Source organism: Chelonia mydas, chromosome 4, assembly GCF_015237465.2.
Source record: "Chelonia mydas isolate rCheMyd1 chromosome 4, rCheMyd1.pri.v2, whole genome shotgun sequence".
NCBI lineage: Eukaryota > Metazoa > Chordata > Testudines > Cheloniidae > Chelonia > Chelonia mydas.
In genome coordinates, this window is record NC_057852.1 from 139,408,192 (window position 1) to 139,431,365 (window position 23,174).

Genomic DNA, 23,174 nt, shown 5'->3' on the forward strand with positions numbered 1-23,174 from the left:
AGTGCTTCATGGGAGTTGTAGTTCAGGTGCATACTGCCCCCATTCTTCTCTGTGGGCTGGGTTCCCTAGTCAAACTACATTTGCCATGATGCACTGCACCAGAGAGTCCCTTGATGCACCTGTGGTGGCTTAACAAGAAGGAAGCCACGGTGCCTAATGGGAATTGTGGTTTGGCCAGGGATTCTGGACTATAGAGGAGAAAGGGAACATGAGGACCCGAAACTACAATTCCATGAAGTACTATCACTGCATTTCCAAACTGAAAGATTTTTGGTTTCCAGTTGAAATTTTTCAGTCAAAAATTTTGGGTTTTCAATTTTTTTGCTAAGAAGTCTAAACATTTTGGTGAAAACTCAAAATTTACAACAGGAAAAAAACCCCGAAAAACATTTTCTGATTAGCTCTATTAGGAATGCTCCTCCAATCAAAGAAACAGTTTCCTTCCAGAGAAAGCTTAAAAGAAAAGAGTCCTCTTAAAGATACACCAGGCCCCTATGAAACTCCTCAGCTCAACAATACAAGAACTCCGGCACCAGAACAACACGCTCTCTTCATCTGTGCCTCGCTAGAATCCGAGCGTCGGCATCATTAATCAGCTGTAGCTTCTTCAAGGCACAATCCGGAAGACTGGAGAAAAGTGAGTCGGAATCATCAGTCTCTGAGCTGTCTATAGTTACAGCTGGTCAAAAAATTTTAATCAAAAGATTTTTCCCACTTCAAAAATGGGATTTGTCAAAAAGGATTTGTTGTTGTTGTCGTTGCTGTGGGAAAATGTCATGTTCAATGGAATTTTTCAGGCAGAAATTTCTAACTGGAACTAAATTTTTCAATTTGTTCTCATTGAAATTTTTGTTTCATTTTTGTTTTCAAAAATCTAAAAGTTACTTAAATTTTGAAACTAAAGATTTTTGGTTTTTCTCCTTTCTCATCATTCCCTCATCATTTCTCATCATTCCCCTCTCACCAGATCCAACCGGATGAGCAAATTGGAGAGGTTGTTTCTCCCCACCCCTCCACTTTAGTCTTCTTTTTTCCCTTTTGCCGCTCTTTAACTGGTCTGAAATGGGAAAAGATCTGAAAAGTCACTGAGTGGAAAAAGGAAAAACAAGGAAAAGAAAAGGTATGGAGGGGGAACCCGTTGGACATTATCCACATCATTTCACTGGCTAGCCAAAAGGGGGCCAAAAAAGGAAGAGAGATGAAATGTTTTGAAAAAATATTTAATGAAAATTTCTAAAAAAATTTTAAAAATGGTTCCAATTTTGGTAACAATTCTGAAACTTGAAAATGTTCAGTGAAATTGTTCTGTTTTGTCAGCCAGCTCCGCCTATATCAGAACGTTAAATAGCATCTCGATAGCTTCCTTATTGAGTGTAGGTCTGTGATTGGGTGTAACAGGATCCTGAGCCCATCCGAGGCACCTGGATGATTTCAGGAGGGGTGTCAGGTGTAACTGGTTATCCAGCCCACCTGGGAGGAAACAGATGCTCATAAAGGAAGGAGCGGAGGACAGAAGAAGGGAGGAGACCCGGGTGAGAGATAGCTGAGCGTTTCCTTGGGCTAAAGGATGAGAGAAGCCTGGGAGCCAGAATCAGAGGGCCCAGAGCCAGGAGGAAACCTGGAGGCCGGCGACAGTGAAGCTGGGGCCAGAGGCACATTGTCCCTAGAGGCAGTTGGGTGTTTCCTCTCTCTGGGAAGGGCCAGGGGAAGGCAGACTGAAGAAAGCCGCAGGAACAGAATTAATCCCGGTGGCAGGGAGAGGCAGTCCTGAGGGGTCAGTGTTCCAGCAGAGAAAGAAGGCCATGGGAGTACCAAGGGGGACGCCTGGGGACCAGCAGAGAGGCTGTGGTTAGTGCAAGCTGCAGGGAAGGAGAGTGGACCAGGGTTCTCCTCCCAGCCCTGAGGAAGGGGCGTACATGCTTCATGTCAGGACTGTTGAGTCCAGGATGGGGCTGAGAACAGAGCCTCAAGGACAAGCTGAGCAATAGCACCCGAGGGGGCTGAGGAATCTTGTGTTGGGACGATTTGGAACATTTCATTGTACGTTTGTTACCCCAGCAGGGGAGAGACGCTCAAGCAAGCTGGCCAGAGGATGGAGTCACGAGAAGAGGCAGACCACTGCTGTTGGCCGGGGGGAGGGAGGCACGGATAGGTGAGGAGAGCCAGACAGGAGGGGGTGCCCCAGCAGTCAGCCAACCTTTCTGTAAGGCCTTAATCTAAGGATGGTGCAGGCATGGCACAATGAACAGATGTGAAATGCTCCTCAAAGGGAGAGGGGAGAGAGACCACATTTCCCAGGGTTTCCACTGTGAAGGTGGCAGAAGAATGGGGTATTATTAAACATGATGCTTGGAGAAGACGACGTGCCCAGAAATCTGTTATGGGCTTGGGACGGGTCTAGGGGAGTCCCGATTGGTGGCAGCCCCTTACCCCGCGTGGTAATCCCCAATCGTTTACTCACTTTGGGCATGGAGCAGCTTCGCAGCAGTTGCGTTCCCGTACGTGTTGCTTGCCGTGCACCGGTATTGGCCGTCGTCCTCCGGCAGCACGTTCTGGATCTCCAGTTTCAAGGAGTTGTGGGAAGCTGTGATGCTGAGCCGCTGGTTGGGGGCCGCGTGGGAGCTGGTGGTGGCGAGGAGGGCCTCGTTGTGGTAAAGGGCCACGGCAGACAGGGGGTGGCTATCCACGGTGCAGTGAATGATAGCCAGTTTTCCTTCCTGCATCTCCTGGAACAAGCTGATTGCGAGGCCCCTAGGGGGATCTGTGTGGTGGAAGGGAGACAATGACAGCATTGGTGTTATGATGAGCCAGGTATTGACAAACCCAGGGGAAAGTGGCGGTTGGGGGGCGGGGGGGGGGGGATAACAACTGGTTTTATGATTAGAGCAAGAGGTTAAAAGGTGACGGCCAGATTAATGTAAGGGGACTCTTGCCCCCTTACTAACATTCAGTGGGGTTTTGGTTGGCTAGCTCCCAGTACTAAAAAGGGGGAAGGGTCTATGGGGAATCAGGTCCCTGAGGCTGACAGCTCCCAGGAACAATGGGGAGAGCCCAGTGCTCCAGGTCAGCCCGAATGACAGGGCGGGCAGGCTAATCAGGGAGTCAGGAGGCCAGGGAGGTCCCGTCCTTGGTGTGAGCTGGAATTGCCTGGGTCAGACCGAGTGGGGCCGAGCTAAGGAGAAAGCAGGGGCCCAAGCTGAGGTGGGGAGCAGAGCTGGGCCAGATCCAGAGAGAGCAGCCCCTGTCCTGGGAGCAGAGCTGCAGCCCCAAAGCCAGAGGCACAGCCCCGAGAGAGCAGACTTGCCATGGGAAGAAAGCTGCAGCAACCAGAGCCAGAGGGGCCAGAGAAGCAGCCCAGGAAGCAGGTCCGTGCTGGGAGCAGGGTCACAGAAGCAGCCTGCAGAGCAGACCTGTCCTGGGAGCAGAGCTGCAGCAACCAGAGCCAGAGGGGCCAGAGAAGCAGCCCAGGGAGCTGGAGGCAGAGCAGCAGCGGTGCAGAGACCGAGTGGTGGAGCTGGGGCTGGAGCAGTGCGGAGCTGGGTGCGGTGAGCAGCTGGGGAGGGCGAGGGGACCCTGGCAGCAGGCCCAGCCCAGGGAGACGCCTCAGCCAAGAGGCTCTGCAGGCCAGGCTTGGATCGTAACCCCAACAGGGCGGGGGTGACACTGGGAAGAAGGGTCCTACCACTTAGAGCCTGAGAGCGTGTGGCCACCACCAGAGCGAGTGTCCAGCCCACAGCATCCCTGCAGCACCGCCAGGGCCAGAGCAGGAGGCCTGGGACTTGCAAGGAACAGACTGTGAACTGCCCTGACGTTCCAGAGACACTGTTTGTGATGTTCCCTGCCACAGAGCGGGGTGATGTGTTTCCTTTCACCTTTCCCATTTTCCCTTATTCTTTTTAAAATTAATTGTTGATTAAATAACTTGCATTTGCTTTAAATTGTATGTAATGGTCAGTGGGCCAGAGAAGTGCCCAGTGCAGAGAGAGTCCCCCGGAGTGGGGACACCCTACCCCCTGTCCTAGGTGACCACAGCAGGGTTGGGGTCGAGTCCCCCAGGAATCCTGGGCCCAGGCTTGTTGGGGTTACAAGGAGAGTGGAAGGGGAGTCCTCCAGGGCAGGGAGGCTACTGGGTAAAGGAAGAGGGAGCGAGGACTCAGATCCTTTCGCTAGCCCACTTCACCGGGGTAGTGCAGAAGCCAGGAAAGTTCCCCACAATAACGGGACTATTCCCCCGCTTACATTAAAATCACCTAGCTTTAGAAAACAGGTGTGCTTGCTGGGTTTGAATAGCACCTGGGAGATTTTTGAAATATCATAATGTTGGGGTTCCTTTTAGTCCTTCTGGTTTTTGAGTGGCTAGAGCACGCTCAGGTCACGGTTTCAAGCTTTTCTCCCCAGCAAGCAGTGCTGGGAACTTGGCCCTTTTTAAAAAAAGAAAAAAAATGAAAGCTGATGTTTTTTTACTCAATCACTTGACTCCAGTAGTCGGGGCTTTAAGAACGCTGCCAAGTCTCAGGGGCTGCTCAGAGACAGCCCTTTCCTGGGTTTCCCAATGCACCGTAACCCGGGTCTGGGGTTTCATTATTACACTAACAACTGGAATGACACTCCCAACTCATTTCACGTAGGCCAGCAAACAGCTGATGGGTGGGAACGGCTTCTGGACACTGCAGGGACCAGACCAGCACCCTAAAGGTGAACAGGTCTGTGGCCCAGATCCTCAGCGGCAATTAGGCACCTAACTCCAAGTGAAATCAATGAGAGTTAGGTGTAGGGTGACCATATTTCTTAAAGTAAAAATGGGACGGCCTGGGGCTCGCCCGAGCTGCCTCCCCGTGCACAGGGCTCGCCCGAGCTGCCCTCCCCGTGCGCCCCCGGCTGGGGCTGACCCCCGGAGCTCTGCTCTGCCAGGGGGTGGGGCTGACCTGCCGAGCCCCATGCCACCTGGGGGGGCCAGCTCTGAAGGCAGCGCTGACCGCCAGCAGGAAGTTTCTGGGCTCTCCTGCCAGCGGGCAGCGCTGCCTTCAGCTCACCCCCAGGGCAGCAGCGCTGCTCTCCGCTCTGCCTTGCAGCTGGGACAAATGCCCACCATATGTCACATATATGGCCCATGATGTGTTACGTGGGCCGCATCCAATACTACCTGTGTGGCCCTGAGGATGTCACATGGGCCGCAGCTCTGTGCGGACAGGGCCGCAGGGTGAGACCCACTGGGGCAGACAAACCCCCACTGGCCAGGAAATGGCAAATGAGCTGCTCGGGGCTCAACTGGCCCTGCCCCCCTGTAATAGGTATCCGCCTTGGAGGGAGAGGTTAAAAGGGGAGACCCCAGCGCAGTTCAGGACTGGCTGGGAGGGAGAGCAGACTCCGTGAAGGAGTGGCCTGGCTGGGCCCAGCCGCTGACTAGAGATGCTGCCTGCAGAGTGACTCTGGGACCATCGGTTTGGATTTCCTAGCACTGATGCAGCGGTTCTTGCTGAGTAAGGCTGCTGCAGGTAATCTCTGTCTGTTGCACCTGACCGGGGAGACAGCTGTGGTTGCTGTGAGCCCAAGAGCAACCTGGTAACATTTACCCAAGTACCAGCAACCCTGCAAGCCTCACTGCATCAAACATCCCATGATCTCCTGGCAGACAATTGTGGGGAAGCTGATATTTACCAGCTATTTCCTGAAGCGGGGATGGTTTCCCCAGTTTTTACTGACAAAAATTTCAAGGCAAAACTCCCAAAATATTTATTTTTCCCCAAAACTGTGATTTTCCTCCCCCCCACCTCGGCTGTATTACTCGGAGGTTGTCAGAGTGGGGATGGGGCTGCTCTGCCATGTCCCTGAAAGTCTCCTCGGTGCACCTCTCTGTCTCCCTTCGCTCCTCCAGTTCAGCCACTCGGGTCTTCAGAGCCGGTCCTCGGTCTCTGAAGGCCAGGAGCTGTTTGCACTGAATGCACACCTATGCCACCTGCCCACAAGGCAGGTAATCAAGCATGCTGCATTCAGTGCAATAAACTGGATATCCTCCCCTGCCCCCACTCTGCTGCTGGACTTCTGCCAGCGTTCTTTTTACTCCTGCAGGATTTTGTGGTTTGCTTTTGGGAGGGTGGGGGTTAAGTTTAGAGGATGTTTGTTAGGTGTATCTGCCTCTTGCACCCCCTCTCCAAATTACCTCGCAAAACTCCTCTATTCACTAGCTCCTCTGGTTGCTTAGAAGCTGGCTTTTTAAACCCCTCTTCTCCCCGAGCAGCCCTGTGCCCCACGGCAGGCTCAGCGCACAGCCCCCCAAACCACACTGGAATCTTTAAGCAACAAACAAACTAGCAGCCAAACTCACCCCAAGGATCACATCCTCTCTCCTTCACGCTGGAGACCTGGCAAAACTCTCCTGTTTGCTGCTCCTGTGGGCTAGCTCCTCCCATCTATTGATCATTTATTAACGCTTTATAAACCACAGATCAAGGTGCCCTGCAGTATTAGATGTGAGCTGAAAGAGTGTGTTTTGTGATACACTTACAGAACACGCTCAGGCTGATGGCCTGGGACATTTCACTCCCTTTGTCGTTCTGCACCTTGCACAAATAATAGCCAGTGTCGCTGGTGGTGACTTCATGAAACACCAGGGAGTGGGCCGTGCCTTCCTTGATCCAGACATTGTTCTTGTACCAGGTGTAGCTGAGATCCTGGTTCTCCTCGCCGGGAACCTCGCATGTCAAAGTGACCATCTCGCCTTCCAGTATCTCTGCAGAAGGGCTCACCGAGACCACTGCAGCTGAAGGAGATGACAGCAGATTGAGTCATAGAGGTTAAGACTAGAAGGGACCACCAGATCATCCAGTCTGACCTTCTGTATAGCACGGGCCACCCAGCCACCCCCTAGCAAGCCCATCCACCAGAATTAGACCAAAATGTTACAGCCCTTGGGATACTCACTTACTTTGTGCCACAAGGGGAAGGAGGTGCACCAGTGCTCCAGACCCCTGCAGTGGCAGGAAACTGAGTATGTGAGATACACACACCCACATGATCCTAGCAAATAACCTGCACCCAGGAGGGGGTGGAGCCAGATTTCAAGGGCTACTGATCCTCCAGCTTCAAGACATGAATGGGACACCCTCTGGGTTCAAGAAGACTCTCCCCTTCTCTCCAGGATGCAAGAGTGAAGGGGGAGGAAGGCTGGGTTTGTGGTTAAAGCACTGCACTGGGCTTGAGAGATTTTGGACTCAATTTCTACCACACTGGCAGACTTGCTGTGTCGGGGCAAGTCATTTAGTGACCCTGTGCCTCAGTTTCCCCATCTGTAAAACAGAGCTAGCAATACTTCCTTATCCCAAAGGGTAGATTCATTCATGCTTGTGAGGCACTCGGACATGAGGGTGATCAATCGAGCTGAGTAGGAAACCGTTTTCCCATCTTATAAAAAAATCGGAGACATTGAAAAATATTCCTGTCCAGAACTGGGATGAAAAGTCAATGAGAAAAAAAAAATTGGTTTCGGTCAATGGCATGTTTCAGTTTGATTTTTGACCTGTTTTTCTTTAACGATTTTTTAATCGAAATTTACTAACATTTCTAAACAAAAAGTCATTTTGACTTGAAAAATGGAAACATTCCAGTGCAAAAAATGTCAAAACCGGCCAGCTTGACCATTTCAAAACAGTTTTCTGATCATATTTTGAGTCGGGAGAGTCCTGGAAACCAACCCTGCTTTGCAAACTTTTGGGTTTTGATGAATAAGCATTTTTTTAAAACCCATTCCTCAAAAAATTCCCAGACAGCTGTAATGAAAACTACTGAGGTAGACAGTCAGTTGCATTAGGGTGGAGGGAACGTTCTTGTTTTGCTGAAGCATCCACCATTGGCCGTCCTGGCCTAGACGGAGCATTGGTTTTAGTTCTCTTTGCTGCACACAGTCCCCCTGAAGCCATGGTGCTCCCGTGGCATTAGCTGGTGTTTCATCTGAGGCCCCCATCCTCCATACTTACAAAAAACATAGAGAACAACTGCTTCCGCCACCCCAGTCCCGACTGAATTTTCCGCTTCACAGTGGTACGGGCCATAATCTTCGCGAGCAACGCTCTGGAGAGTCAGGATCTGTTCGCTCACCAAGGCGGTCCTGCCCTTGTACCACTTGTAGGCGGTGACCTCGGGGAAGGTGCTGTTCACACTGCACGTCAGAGACACGGTGTCGCCCACCCGGATGTTCTTTGCGGAGGGGTTGATGACCACTTTTGTGCCTTTCGGGGAATCTGCAGGGGAGTCGGAGGAAGAAAGGACACGCAATGAGTGAAGCTGGAATGGAGGCGGCATCCAGTGGGCACCACCACAGCCAGGAATCGCTGGCTGAGACTGAAGCCAGTCGTCATGACTTAGGGAAGTCGGGTTAGCTCAGAGGCATTTGTCACTGTCTCCAGTCTGATCCGTGCTGCTCATGACTCTCCTCACCCTCTGAGAGCTCTTCTATCTGTGGTCTCTTGGAAATGATGTTGGCACAAGAAGTCCTGCATCTTGGCAGGGGGTTAGACTAGATGCCCTTGTGGTCCCTTCTCACCCTAGGGTTCTAAGAGTCTATATATCTGACAAATCCCCACAGGGCAAAAGACCCCCACTGGCAGTGTCAGAGACCAAAGCCTGAGTGGGCAAAAGGACCTGAACCAGCTTCTTAACCCTAGGGATGGTTCCCTGCAAGCTAGGAAGCCAGATCCAGGACTTAGGGCTGCTTCCTAACCATGTTCCCTGGGCAGCATAGCCGGGGGCCTCTCTGCTTTCGGGAAAGGAGGCAGCTCTGTGGGTATTAGCTGGAAATTGGCCCCTGGTCAAGCCAATGACATGGGCAGGAGGTGGCTGCAGGCATTAGCCTGTGAGCAGAAGAACAGGGCATCCTGGGTAGAGTTCTCAGGCTGAAATGTGTGGGCAGGTAAGTGGTGCTGGGCTCCATGGAGCACTGGAGTCCTTTGACAGCCGGGGGGAGTCTGGCTACCAGCTATCTCAGCACCACAGTGCCCATCGGGGCTGGGAGGAGAGTCCTGTTTGCCATGGGGATGGTGGGTGGAGAGAAGGGGCTGGGCAGAGTGCGCAGGGGGCATACTGAGAGGAAAGTGGGGAGCTTTATTGAGCTGGTGGTGGGTAGAGAAGGAAGAAGTGATATTAGATCCGGCAGCTGGCCTTAATGAGAAACGTTTCCGGAGCTGACAGTAGCACCACCAAGTGGAAAGAGGGAGTCAGAGGGGAGGGTCTGGGCAGCAGTGAGATAAGTGGGTCCAGGAGAACGGGAGGAACTAGGAACCTGTTGACCAGATGCAGCTTCCAAGAGACCTCTGGAGTAACTGCACCGACCCCCCTGGATTGACACCAGCCCCTGGGACCTCTGGCCACTTTTACCAGCGTGGCCAGGTGCTGTCTTAGGCGCCTTGCTTTAGGCCCCTGAGTCTGCCAATGTCGGCACAGCTGTTACGGAAACTCCAGGGTGAGGGCCGCAGACTGTTTCTAAGGGGCAGCGTGTTCTGTGTTTGTACAGCCCCTCTCTTCCCAGGCAGCTTTACAAATGATATTCACCGGGCTCCCCAGCCTGCCTTCCACTCCCGCGCTCTGCCAGCGACAGCAGGTAGTCAGACCTCTGCATCCTCTCACTTGCATCCGCAAGTAATTGCACCCACCATCAAATCAGCCAGAGGAGGTTTTTCCCCAAGTTTCAGAGTAACAGCCGTGTTAGTCTGTATTCGTAAAAAGAAAAGGAGGACTTGTGGCACCTTAGAGACTAACCAGTTTATTTGAGCATGAGCTTTCGTGAGCTACAGCTCACTTCATCGGATGCATAGCATATCGTGGAAACTGCAGAAGACATTATATACACACAGAGACCATGAAACAAAACTTCCTCCCACCCCACTCTCCTACTGGTAACAGCTTATCTAAAGTGATCCTCAAGTAGAGCCATTTCCAGCACAAATCCAGGTTTTCTCACCCTTCCCCCCCCCCGCCACACACACATACAAACTCACTCTCCTGCTGGTAATGTGGTAATAGCCCATCCCTCTTTGAAACCTCTCTTTATAATGCGCATGATAATCAAGGTGGGTCATTTCCAGCACTAATCCAGGTTTTCTCACCCCCCTCCAAAAACCACACACACAAACTCACTCTCCTGCTGGCAATAGCTCATCTTACAATGTGCACAGCAATAATCCAAGTTTAACCAGAACGTCTTGGGGGGGATTTGTAGGAAAAAAACAAGGGGAGACAGGCTACCTTGCATAATGACTTAGCCACTCCCAGTCTCTATTCAAGCCCAAATTAATAGTATCCAATTTGCAAATGTGGTGGGGGGGGGTGAGAAAACCTGGATTAGTGCTGGAAATGACCCACCTTGATTATCATGCGCATTATAAAGAGAGGTTTCAAAGAGGGATGGGCTATTACCACATTACCAGCAGGAGAGTGAGTTTGTATGTGTGTGTGGCGGGGGGGGGGGGAAGGGTGAGAAAACCTGGATTTGTGCTGGAAATGGCTCTACTTGATGATCACTTTAGATAAGCTGTTACCAGCAGGAGAGTGGGGTGGGAGGAAGTTTTGTTTCATGGTCTCTGTGTGTATATAATGTCTTCTGCAGTTTCCACGATATGCTATGCATCCGATGAAGTGAGCTGTAGCTCACGAAAGCTCATGCTCAAATAAACTGGTTAGTCTCTAAGGTGCCACAAGTACTCCTTTTCTTTTTCCCCAAGTGTGGCTCTATAAAACACAAGACCCAATTCACTCCCCCACAGGAATGCAGCTGCCTCTGGGGTGGAACAGGGCAGCTGCTGAAGCAGCACCCAGCAATGCCACAGAGCAGGTTAGGATTGCAAGGCGAGAAGAAGTCTTTGTTCAGTGGAAATCACAGAAGAGAATTTAGGGAAGCCAGACGTCCGTTGGGATCTGGCCATGAATTTCTGGCCGGGTGTCAGATCACATGGCAGAACTGGAAGCATTGTGGGCTGGAAAGACATGACTTGGGCAATGCAGAAATAGAGGCCGTAGCTGCTGGTCCTCGCTCCATTCAGCAAGGCCAGTGTTTGAAAAGCAGCATACTCACGTTTCACCCACAGAGCCATTTCCCCGGTTGCCTGCTTAGCGCCAACAGACACTTCACAGAACAGGTTTTTGGAGTGGTCCTGCCATGACAAGGAGGTAACGAGGGTCTGCCGCCTGAGCACGCCAGCGGTGTCCAATTGCACTGCCCCAGCCACGGTCGAGACCAGTGCATTGTAGCCCCTCCACTGCAGAGCGATGCTGTCGTATGGGCAGACGTATGGGCTGGAGCAGGTGAAGTTCACTCTCACACCCTCCGTTAGATCTTCCGGGGCAGCAATGGCCGGGCTGTTGGGGGCATCTAGGGATGGAAAGAACAGGGGTATTCTGGGGAATCTGCGATGGGATAATAGCAATTTCAGTTTATTCCTCCATCACAGTGCTGTACCCTTGGACATTCATGGCAGCAGTGGGGATAGAACTCAGCTGCTCCACAAGCACTTGAGCTACAGGAGACTCGCCCATGGCTAGCAGCAGTACAGGGCCCATGACACACAGTGGAGTAGTTGTGATTTTACACGCCCTGGCTAGCTCATCTCCATACTCACCGGTAACAGTCAGCATCACCCCACGCAGGTCTGACCACCGGTCACCCTGGTTGATCTCGAACCTGAAGTTGTACTTGCCGGTGTCCTCAGTCCTCACGTCCCTCAGCAGCAGGGTGCAGTTGTGCATGGCCAGGTCGCCCAGCATCTCGGTACGGCCCTGAAACCTGCCGTCGACCTCACTGGGAGTGGTCGAGTGGTAGATGATGGTGCTCTGGCTTTGGTAATCCTTGTACCAGATGGCCACAATGCCGCCCACGGGGGTCACTGTGCTGGGGTAGCTGAAGGTGCAGGGTATGAGGATGCAGGAGTCCTTTACACTGTGCAGGCTTTGGGGGTAGGTGACGCCCCACGAGCCAAAGGCTGTATTAGACAGAGGGGAACAGACAGAGGGAGCAAGGCTAAGCAGAAACCTCAGTCAGGACAGAGCTAATCTGCTGACTCCATCAGCAACATGCTTCTCTCCTCTCCGCCAGCCAGCGGGGCCTGGCTCCTGGGCAGAGATCTCGTCCATTCTGGCCTTGCTGCTGGTGTGTGTGTGTGTGTGTAGGCAGGGAGCGGGGGAAGGGGCTTGACCGTCCTCACTTAGGCCTAGATTTTCAGAAGTGCCGACCATATGCAGCGGGGAGGGATAGCACAGTGGTTTGAGCATTGGTAAACCCAGGGTTGTGAGTTCAATCCTTGATGGGGCCATTTAGGGATCTGGGGCAAAAATTGGGGATTGGTCCTTGTAGTGGGGTGGACACCTGCTCGGGCCCAGAGGGGTTTAAAATAGCCCTGGGAGAGGGCTGGGGCAGGGGAAGAGGTGGGCTGATTGGCAGAGCAGCTGCAGCTGTGGGCCACGCTCCCAAAGAGACCCAGCGGGCCTTATGGAAGCCAGGAGCAGAAGAGATATTTTCTCTCTAGCTCTGAGAGGGAGGGACCGACCTGAATAGAGGATGTAGTTTGGAGCAGGGCTGGGGAAAGGCCAAGGGAGCTCTGGCCTAGGAAAGCCTCAGGGTGCGAGCCTGGGAAGGCCTATTAGGTTTGGGGGTTGCAGGGGCAGCCACGGGGAGGCAGCAGGTCCAAATCCACCCTTGCCTGTGATGAATGGCTCATACTGCAGTCTGCCCCATGACTTGGGGGCTAGCTGGTGACTGGCAGGAGCCTACGACTTAGGCGAGGTGGGGATAGTGGGAGGGGGAGACCCGGAGCTGTCGGGTACTGCCAGGGGGCAGCACCCAGTGAAAGGGGCACTGGGGTCCTGGGAGGGACACGGAAGCCAGCAGCAAGGCAAGACGCCGGCCTGAAGAGGGCGCTCCTGAGGCTGGAATGCTAATTACCTGAGAGGACCAGCAGGAGGTGCCACCCGTGAGTCTGCGCCTGACTACAGTCCTGCTTTGAGCAGGGGGTTGGACTAGATGACCTCCTGAGGTCCCTTCCAACCCTGATATTCTATTATTCAATTCCCATTAAGTCAATGAACCCAACTGATCTCTGGGATAACTCCATTCAAGTTGGTGGAGTCATCCCAAAGCTGAATTTGTCCTATTGCGAGCAGCTGGTGCATGTCACCTCTGTAAATTGGGCCCTCAAGCTGGGCATCCAAAATCAGGGGCCATGCTGGAAATTTGGGCTACTGGTCTCTTACTGCCTCAGTTTACCTGCATGTAAAATGGGGATAATGATGCACTGCCTGTGTTCAGTGTCCGAGGCATAACTGAAATACAAATAAACAATGCCATCTGCTGCCAAGGGATTGGTTAAATGGCTTTTGTAACGTGCCTTAGGACCAGTAAACGCCCAGTGTCTGATCCTACTGTCACTCCTACTGGTGTAAAACACGAGCGTGCACTGCCCTGGGAAAATATACAGGGGTCGGTTAGAGATAGAATCCTCCAGGCTCTGGGTAAGAACATAACCTGGGTCAGACCAAGGGTCCATCTAGCCCAGTCTCCTGTCTTCCAACAGTGGCCAATGCCGGGTATTCAGAGGGAATGAACAGAACAAGGAATCAAGTGATCTATCCCCTGTCGCCCATTCCCAGCCTCTGGCAACCCGAGGCTAGTGACGCCCGGAGCATGGGGTTGAATCCCTGCCCATCTTGGCTAATAGCCATTGATGGACCCATCCTCCATGAGCTTATCTGATTCTTTTCTGACCCCTGCTTCACAACATCCCCTGGCAAGGAGTTCCACAGGTTGACTGTGCGTTGTGTGAAGAAATACTTCCTTTTGTGTGTTTTTAATCTACTGCCTAGTAATTTCATTGGGTGACCCCTAGTTCTTGTGTTATGTGAAGGAGAAAATAACACTTTTTTTTTCTCCACAGCAGTCATGATTGTAGAGACCTCAGTCTTCTGAATCTCTCCTCATATGGAAGCTGTTCCATCCCCCTCATCACTTTTGTTCCCCTTCTCTGAACCTTTTCCAATTCTAATATAGCTTGTTTGATGGATGATCAGAACTGCATGCAGTGTTCAAGGTGTGGGCGTACCATGGATTTCTATACTGGCATTGTGATGTTTCCTGTCTTATTCTCTATCCCTTTTCTAATGGTACAAACCCTTTGCCATGCTGGAGGCAGTGGAAGGAGTGCTGCATGCAGGCAGAAGCTAACAGAACACCATTGATGATGATGATGATGATGATTATTCGGGTTAAACATGGCACTGTACCTTGCTGGGCATGACTGGCCAGGAAGATAAGCTGAAATAAGAAGGGCATGACCACTCCTGCTGGATAACGTTATGGAAGATCCTGGTGGAACAGAAAAGAGGATCATGCAATAAGCTCTCACAGGATGGTTAGACTTTATAATAAGTGTTTGGAAAAGGAAGCTGTGCTGGCAAAAGGAGCTGAGTCAAGGTCCTGCAGACTAAAGGCCTCTGTTTACTCCTCCTGCCTCAAATCTGTGGTTAGTGGTAGAGCAAGCTTCCTCCATATTGACCTTCCAATGTGCTGCAACCCGAGCCAGGGTGGAAGAGGAGTGCAGTCTCCATGGTCCAGCCAGTCCTTGGCCCCTCTGCTCAGACTGGTGCCCATCTACCCGCTAGGCAGCGGGCTGGGACCCCACTCATCTCACCTAGATTATGCTGAGCGTCCATCAGATGAAAACGGCTTTTGATTGCTGTGGGATAAATTTCGCTCTCAACTGAACCAGTGTCATGGTGGAATAAACCCACGGTTATTGGTGTTACATGGTGACTCCTTTGGTGTTACTCCGGATTCACACTGGTGCAGCTACCGAAATCTGCACCCTATTCTGTACAATGACGTGGCTGCTGCTGCAAAATCATGTACCTGGCATCCCCATGGTCCAGGGACGGGCATGGGACATTGGGATGAGCATAGCCTCGCTCCATAGCATTGTTAAACCAGACTCCTTCACAGAGGGTGTTGGTTGGAGACCCCATCTATCGCTTACCTGCTGGTTGGAGATGATCCACTCTTGTTTGGATAACCCACTAGTTCTGGGCGGCCAATGAGAGACCTTAGACAAAACCACCATTCTGCTTGGCTTGTTTGGAAGTTCTGATCTCTCTGGGTTGAGGACTCCAGCTGTGGGACCATGTCCTGCCCCCATAGACTCAGACACTGGGAATTTTTAGATCTTTTTATTTTTTTGGAAGGGAAGGGGATAAGAAGGCTGCTGGCAGCTCTTCCCAGTCCCAAAAAAGTCAGACATCCCTTCAAATTCTTCACAATGTTGTAACCTACAGCTGATTGGGGGGAAAGGAAGGAAGCCCATAGCTGAGATAAAAACTCCCAGATTAACAGGAAAATTTGCAAGCCAACTTGGCAAGACTGGGCCCCAAATATCGTCTGCAAAGTGCGTGGGCGCTGGGCATGCCTGTGTACAAGTGTAAATGCATTCCTGGCTCTTCCAGCTGTCATCTCTCTGCATCCTCTGCTTGGTAGCAAGGGCACTTGGGTTCAGACACCATGCCAGGTGAGCCCAGCTCAGACCTACCCAATGGCTTGATGGGGCAATGCAGAGAGTTTGTCACACGGCGTTTGGTAGCAGAGGGTCATGGGATGTCCCCGAGCTGGGCGCAAGCCACAGCATTCACATTGGGCCCCCTATTTGGAGGCGTTCAAATCTGGAGTTTTGGTGCAGATTGCAATGGCAGATGGGATCCAAGATCTGGATCCAAATTTCCCAGTAGCTCAGCTCCAGGATTTTGGTTTGGCCACATGTAGATATCCGCTCCAGGCTGATTAAATGAGCATTCACCCCCAAACTGCCCTGAAAGTGCAGGGCCCTTGGGCCCTTTGTGGAGATAAGGGGTTTAGTCAACCTGACGTAACCCCTCTGTGAATGAAGAGAAGCCTGAGAGTTTGGAAGGACACAGAGTTTGGACAGACGATAGGCATGGTCTCTCCCACCTCAGAAAGACTTGAATAGCAGCCTCCTTGTGGGTGAGAAGAGACCCAGCCCCCGGTGTCAATCCAGTGTCAATCTAGAGTATCCTGTTGGAGTCAGTGGAGTTATTCCACCATCACACTGGTGACGCCTGAGCAAAATTTTCCCCACGGTTTTCTGGCCGGTTTTGATCTGATGGACGTTCAGCATAAGCTCGGTGAAACCATAGCATAGGCAGAAGGTGAGGGGCTCATCCACTGGCCCTCTCCTGTTACACACGCTGTGGGGAGGGGATCCCCAGCTTGTAAGCCCTTCTAGGCAGGAACCATGCCCTGGGGCAAATGTCTGTGGCAGGAGCCCAGTGTATGAAAAGGTAGTATCGGGGAGGCTGTATATCCGTGACTCTCAGTCTGAGGCTCTTTAATGTTTCTCCTGCAGCTCTTTGCAGTATGTGATATTAAAACAGTGTGATTTTAATTAGTAACCAATCAAAGTTATTAACCAATCAGGATGCTTTTACTATGTTATTAACCAATGAAGTTATTAATGTGCACTCAGTTATCAATGTATTTGCTGTGAGAATAATAGATACAGAATAATACACTAAATATTTCCCCATCATACTGTTTAAATATGAATAGCACTCTAGTAAACGAATCAGTGAATTCAGACTACCTTGGCCCCTTTGGGTAATGTTGATCATCACTGGTGTATATAGGTTTCAGAGTAGCAGCCATGTTAGTCTGTATTCGCAAAAAGAAAAGGAGGACTTGTGGCACCTTAGAGACTCACAAATTTATTTGAGCATAAGCTTTTGTGAGCTACAGCTCACTTCCTAGGTGTATATAGTTAGTCTGTCAAAAGAGCACCACCTAGTGCATGCAAGAAGAATAGCACCTGTTGTATTACTCCTAAACTCGTAGGCCTAACTATAGAAATGTAGGGGTTGAAGGGCCCTGGAGAGCACAGTTGCCAACTTTCACGCGGTAAATAAGCACCCGACTTTCACAATATGCCAGAAATCAAGCTAATCCCATTTCAAAACAAGCCAGTCCCTAAGAACCCCACACTCTGTGACTCGATTCCCCCCGGTGTGCAGTCTGGGACTGTGGTGGGCCCGCTGTGCACCCCGAACTCTCTCTCCACCCTTGCCCCTGCTTGCCGGGAGCCGAACCAAAAAAATTATTCACACTGCAAATGGCCCTCTGTAGGCGCCTTTTAGCAGCTGCCATCTAATACCCTCCATGCTGGGACCCTAGCGAAGACAGACCCCGAGATGGTCCGTGGAGGCCTGAAGCTGCTGGAGCAGGCTTTTCTCCGTTGCGCAGGCTAGCTGCTCACAGGGAACAAGAACGCACGCTGTCACCCCGTGCTTGAAAAATGCAGCTGCTCAAAAACGCTACCAATTTTCACTTTTTTTTTTTTTTTTCTGGAAAATTTTCATGGTTTTAATTTTATTATTTATTTATTTATTACTTTGGCAGGCCAGAAATGTCTCAAAATGTGAAATGTTGATGAACACTTTTTGCAACAAATTTCACAATTGTTTTGCAACCGTGTCTGCATTTCCCAGCTCTCTCTAGTGTGCCAACTTGCAGTTCTTGGGTCCGGAGGGGCCCATTCCCATTATCACCTTGTTCTCCTGGGGCTCCCATCTAGAAAATGGTCCGCCCTGTCCTGGATCTGTAGCAATCTCAATGGAAGATGCCCTCCAGCATGCTGAGGTCCCAGAGCTGTACATGTTTGTCCCAACTTGGCTCCAAAGATATCCAGCAAATTACAGAACTAAAACAGGTTGGTGGTGTGCCAGAAAGCCTAAAATAACTGCTAAACTCTGGGGACTGCAAGCCTGCAGGGCCGAGAAGGAAATGAATGTCACTGTCTCTCTGCAATGTCCCGGCTGTTTCCTGCGGTCACTTTTCCACAATGCTTCCTCACTAAGTTTCATTTCTCCTGCACTCCTGCCCTGGTTGCATAGTTTCGTTTTCGCTGGTTCGCTCTATGAAGTGATGGATCCTGGGTCAGGTTTCTGAGACACACCCCAGGCCTGCATGTAGTGAGAGGAGCCATTTGTGACATTCAGATCTGGATGTGGGTTTGAACACCCCCAAGGTTTTTGGGGTGCTTCAACCTGCGGTTCTGGTTCTGACCCATCTCTGGTGTCACTGGCTATTGTGGTCCAGGGGATAGGGCATTAGTCTGAGATGCAGGAGACCTGGGCACTACTCCTAGTTCTGCCAATAACATTCTGTGTGACCCTGGGTAATTCCCTTGACCGCTGCTTCCTGTCCTGTCTTTAGTTTTATTTGGTGTTAATACCTAGCACTTCTATAGCACTTTTCATCCAAAGCTCTACAGGTGCTTTACAAAGGAGGTCAGTGTCAATATTCCCATTTTACAGATGGGGAAGCTGAGGCACAGACTTGCCTGAGGTCACCCAGCAGACCAGCAATAGAACCCTGGTCTCCTGAGTCCCAAGCCGGTGCTCTGTCCACTAGACTGCACAGCCTTAGATTATGAGCTCTTTGGGGCAGGGACTGTCTCTCACTTTGTGTCTGTGCGGCGCCCAGCACAATGATCTTGGTTAGGGTCTCTCGGAGCTGCTGTGACATAATAGAGGTTGGCCCAATGCAAACCCACAGGTCCGAGCCCTATTTGTTACTGCTGAGACCCATCTCCCTGCAATCAAAACCTTCCCTGAGACTGGGGCTCTCCTGCCCTAAGGAAATGCTGTTGTTCAGGTCTTGAGCCCTTCAGACCTGTCCTCTTCTCTCCAACCCCCAGGGACTCAGCAGCTCCTCAGACTCGATGGTTTTTCTCCCCGACAGATCACGGGAGTCGGTAATTGCCCAGCAATCACAGGCTACGAACATCAGCTGAGCCACCAGCAACGTCATTCAGCTAACTGCTGGATGTCAGGGGCCATGGCAGGCTAATTCGGCCAGAGCCAGTTCATGAGAGACCCGTGAGGAGTCCCCAGTTGAGTGGAGCTCTTCTCTCTGGCCAGCTCAGAGCGGGGCTAGCAGTTGCTATGGTGCTGGAAATGCAGTGGTTGGAGGGGATGTGAAACCTCGGTTTCCCCGATCTCTCATGGCCATTACAGGGCACGTTCACCAGCAAAGTCCTGGTGATCTGACCACGTTCTAGTGTGGGATCATTGCTACAGGGCTGGGCACACAAGAAGGCGGCAGGCTGGTTGGAAACATTCTGTCAAAATTGCGTTGTGATGGAAAATTGGGGTTTTCAACTAAACTGACCTGGAAGGGGGATGTCTGCTTTCCAGGGAAAACTAAAAAAAGCTGAGGAGTACTTGTGGCACCTTAGAGACTAACCAATTTATTTGAGCATAAGCTTTCGTGAGCAAGCTGGACTCCTGAAAAGCATCCACGTGGAAATGCTGTCGCAGTGCACCCTGGGGGTCGTAGTTCAGGTGTCTCGCTTCCCCATTCACCTCTCTGGGATGGGTTCCCCAGCTGGACTACGTCTGCCATGATGCATCTCTGTGGCCCTGGGGGAGGTGAGTACTTCTGAGCCCCTCCCAGGCAGCCCCTTCCTTTGGGAGAGGGGGCGCTGCCAATTCTCAGCCCCACGCCTGAGCCAGTCGTGCATGGAGCAGCCAATCTCCAAGCTGTTCTGTGGTTTAGGAGGCAATGAATAGCCAGTGGTCTCCTGGGTCCCACTGAGGACGTGATCCAAAGCACAGCGAAGTCATTGGAAAGACCCCCTGCCCTAGTGCCCTCAATGGGCTCTAGATATTTAGGTCAGAAGGGACCATTATGATCGTCTAGTCTGACCTCCTGCACAATGCAGGCCACAGAATTTCACCCACCCACTCCTGCGAAAAACCTCTCACCTATGTCTGTGCTATTGAAGTCCTCAAATCGTGGTTTAAAGACTTCAAGGAGCAGAGAATCCTCCAGCAAGTGACCCGTGCCCCATGCTACAGAGGAAGGCGAAAAACCTCCAGGGCCTCTTCCAATCTGCCCTGGAGGAAAATTCCTTCCCAACCACAAATATGGCGATCAGCTGAACCTTGAGCATAGGGGCAAGATTCACCAGCCAAATACCCAGGAAAGAATTTTCTGTAGTAACTCAGATCCCACCCCATCTAACATCCCATCACAGGCTCTAGACTAGACCCTGAGCTGGGACCCTCTGGCAACAGCTCCCCTTTTCCCTGCCCCTGACCAAGTGATGGGCTCCCCAGGGGAGAACAGCAGGGAGGTGCAAACCATATCTACAGTAGCCCAAAGACTGGCTTCCTAAAGATAGCAGATAGTCAGGCCATTTGGAAATTGTCCAGTGCCCACCCCTGCAGCAGGGAGTCCCACAGATTAGTCACACCTTGCATGTGGAAGTTGGATGACAGATGCCCTCTCAGCTGACACACCTGGCATTGAACCCGGAATCTCTAGAGCTAAAAAGCATGAGCTAAAGGCTAAGACAGTGCAGTTATTCATCGCCTCTAGCTCTTGGCACGGGGGGCATCTGTAACATGCGCTCCCCAGTGGATTACAGTAAATCAGTTTCATTGCCTTTTAAATTCACCAAGCTCCCTCTCGTCCAGTCATCCTGTGTGGTCTCACAGCCCAGCTGGTGAAGCAGCGCCCTTGACAATGCAGCAACGAGACAACCTGGCTTGATTGGAAGCGGGCGGAAGAATGAGCCAGATTTTCGGCAGGATCCTATATTGAGTTAGACAGGGGAGGACCCATCACCTTCCTTCCCCATCTGGGGACGCTTCCTCTCCGTGATCCTGGCAAAGGTGCCCAGTGGGCCCGTCATAGGATGCCCCAGGGGTGGGCAAACTACAGTCCGTGGGCTGGATCCAGCCTGTCAGGGCTTTGAATCTGGCCCGTGGGATTGCCAGCCCCATGGCACAGCAGGGCTAAGGCAGGCTCCCTGCCTGCCCTGGCCCCACGCTGCTGTCGGAAGTGGCTGGCACCAAGTCCCTGCAGCCCCTGGGAGAGTGGGGTGGGGCAGAGGGCTCCGTGCACTGCCCTCATCTGCAGGCACCACCCCAGCAGCTCCCATTGGCTGGGACCGGGGAACCGTGGCCAATGGGAGCTTCGGGGGAGGTAGCCACAGGCGAGGACAGCGTGCGGAGCCCTCTGCCCCACCTCCATCCTGCTCGAGGTAAGCGGCACTGGGCCAGAGCCTGCACCCCAAACCCCACCTGCACCCCGCACCCCAACCCCCTTCCCTGAGCCCTCCTGCACCCCAACCCCCTGCCCTAGCCTTAGCCCTACATTCATGGCCCTGCATGCAATTTCCCCACCCAGATGTGGCCCTCAGGCCAAAAAGTTTGCCCACCCCGGACGTAGACCTATCTGACTGCAGAGGTAGTCAGGGTGCCAGGGGATGCGCACTACTCTAGGGAAGGGGGCACCAAGATGCTGATTCTCTTGCCCCATGCTCTACTTCTGTGCCTGAGGTCATTTGCTCTACAAGCTCCCCAAAAGGTGAGCAGCTCCCTGCCCCGTACAAAGCCAACAGGTAACCGGACTCTTCCCATTCGCCTGGCTACGTCCAACGCCATCCTCACGGAGCCGCACCCTGGTGGGGTTGTGGGCTCCGCACCAACTTTCTCGGGTGCCACCCGTGTGCTGTAGTCCTGCAGGTGTCTGCGTGGGGTGGGGGCACTCACCCTTCCCAGATGTCAGCCTCAGCCTTCCCCACTCCTCGCATCCTTTCCAGAGGCCTGTGTCATCTAACCACAATCTCGTGTCAGGTGGGTGGTGGAAACCACCATCTTGTTTGAGTTCTGCACCACACCCGGGAGCGAATGCCATCCCCTCAGCTCAGGTCTGGATGGGATCTGTATTGTACTGGAATCTATGTATCTACCCCGGCAGCTAGGTACCCATCGGCATCTGACCTGTGCAAGATGGCCATGTCGCATTTTAAACCCCCTTTATCCAGGATTCCAGCCCCAAGACCTAGGTATGTCCCCTGCCTTTGTCACTCAGGATGCTCCATCCCCCCAGCCGGGGTCTCAGGCACGGCCTGGAGAAGCAGGAAATGTTACCTTCTCATGGAATGGTCCCCAGGAAAGAGATGCTCCCTTTTGAAATCCCCAGCCAGAGGACCAGAGCCCTGGACCTAGGAGACGGCGTCTGCCCACACTGACTCCAGGAGAGCTATTTAATCCCAGGGCTGGAGAAGAATCCAGGAGAGCGTCACTTCCCCTTGCTGGGCTTGTAATGACTCTAGTTTGGGGAAGTGACTGATGCCGTCAGCTCTTTCACCCTTTGATTATTTAGCACTATTTTAATGCAGGAATCAGGGTGGTCCTGGGGGAAGTACCAGCGTGACGGCCCTGGCAAGCACCCAACAGGGCTTGCATGGCTCCAGGCTGGCACCCGTGTGCCCAGAGGAGATCGAGCATAAGCAGTTCCAGCTTCCAGACTGGAGGGGTAGTGTGTGAATTGGCCACGTGGCACATGCTATTCTTGGTCTTCCTAACGAACCCCATCACTATCTGAGCACCACACAATTCAGCAGATTTATCCTCACAACCCCCCTGGGAGGTAGGGTAGTGCTATTCCTCCCATTGTACAGATGGGAAACTGAGGCACAGAGGGAGTAAGTGATTTGCCAAAGGTCACACAGGAAACCTTCCCTAGCCACTGGACCATCCCTCATCTCTGTCAATGGCCCCTAGACAGGGTTGTGGCTTTATTACACAAACATACATCTCCTTAGATTCCATCATACGCACTTAGATGCAGTTTATACCCCCTTCCGCATCACTTCGGGAGTGCAGTCCCATCTCTCAGCACGGCGACAGCACCATGAAAATACTAAGCACTAACTCAGGGCTAAGGGAAGAGTGCTCAATATCCACCCAGTCACTGCGATTCAAGGAGACTTTTTGGCAGGGCAAACTAGACATGGGGGTTAGGCTAGATGACCCTTGCGGTCCCTTCTAACCCTATGGGATGATTCCGTGTGTTGGGCTCTGTCAGAGATGAGCATGACACGCCCAGGATAGGGTCAGATGCTTTGGTGGTTGTGGGGGGCTGATCCCCTGGGTCTATGGTCTTTCTGGGGGGGTGGCACTCCATAATACAGTGCTGTCCTACTCCCAGGGTCAGGGGCAGTTGTTTCTCCTTGCTCTTTGATGCACCTGTATTCCTCCTCCATTGTTCACCAAGGGCACCCACTTCAGGCTTCCAGTTCCTAGCCGCCACCTCTCTTGGATGGAGTCCCGTGTCTCCCTCCCTC

At 52.2% G+C, this 23,174-nt stretch overlaps 1 protein-coding gene across 2 annotated transcripts in view; it reads right to left on the reverse strand.

Moving 5' to 3' along the window:
- Positions 1-22,130, reverse strand: part of SIGLEC1 (sialic acid binding Ig like lectin 1) — a 45,822-nt gene extending 23,692 nt beyond the window's left edge. Inside the window, exons 1-7 of one of the 2 annotated variants that reach the window (XM_037898426.2) lie at positions 21,976-22,130; positions 14,260-14,341; positions 11,607-11,966; positions 11,063-11,359; positions 7,974-8,237; positions 6,506-6,760; positions 2,462-2,761 (exon numbers count right to left, since the gene is read on the reverse strand). In XM_037898426.2, the coding sequence (XP_037754354.1) occupies positions 2,462-2,761; positions 6,506-6,760; positions 7,974-8,237; positions 11,063-11,359; positions 11,607-11,966; positions 14,260-14,308 (1,525 nt within the window). In that variant the 5' untranslated portion in view covers positions 14,309-14,341; positions 21,976-22,130. The other variant, XM_043544975.1, reaches the window with a different exon arrangement.
- Between the last annotated feature and the right edge of the window lie 1,044 nt (positions 22,131-23,174).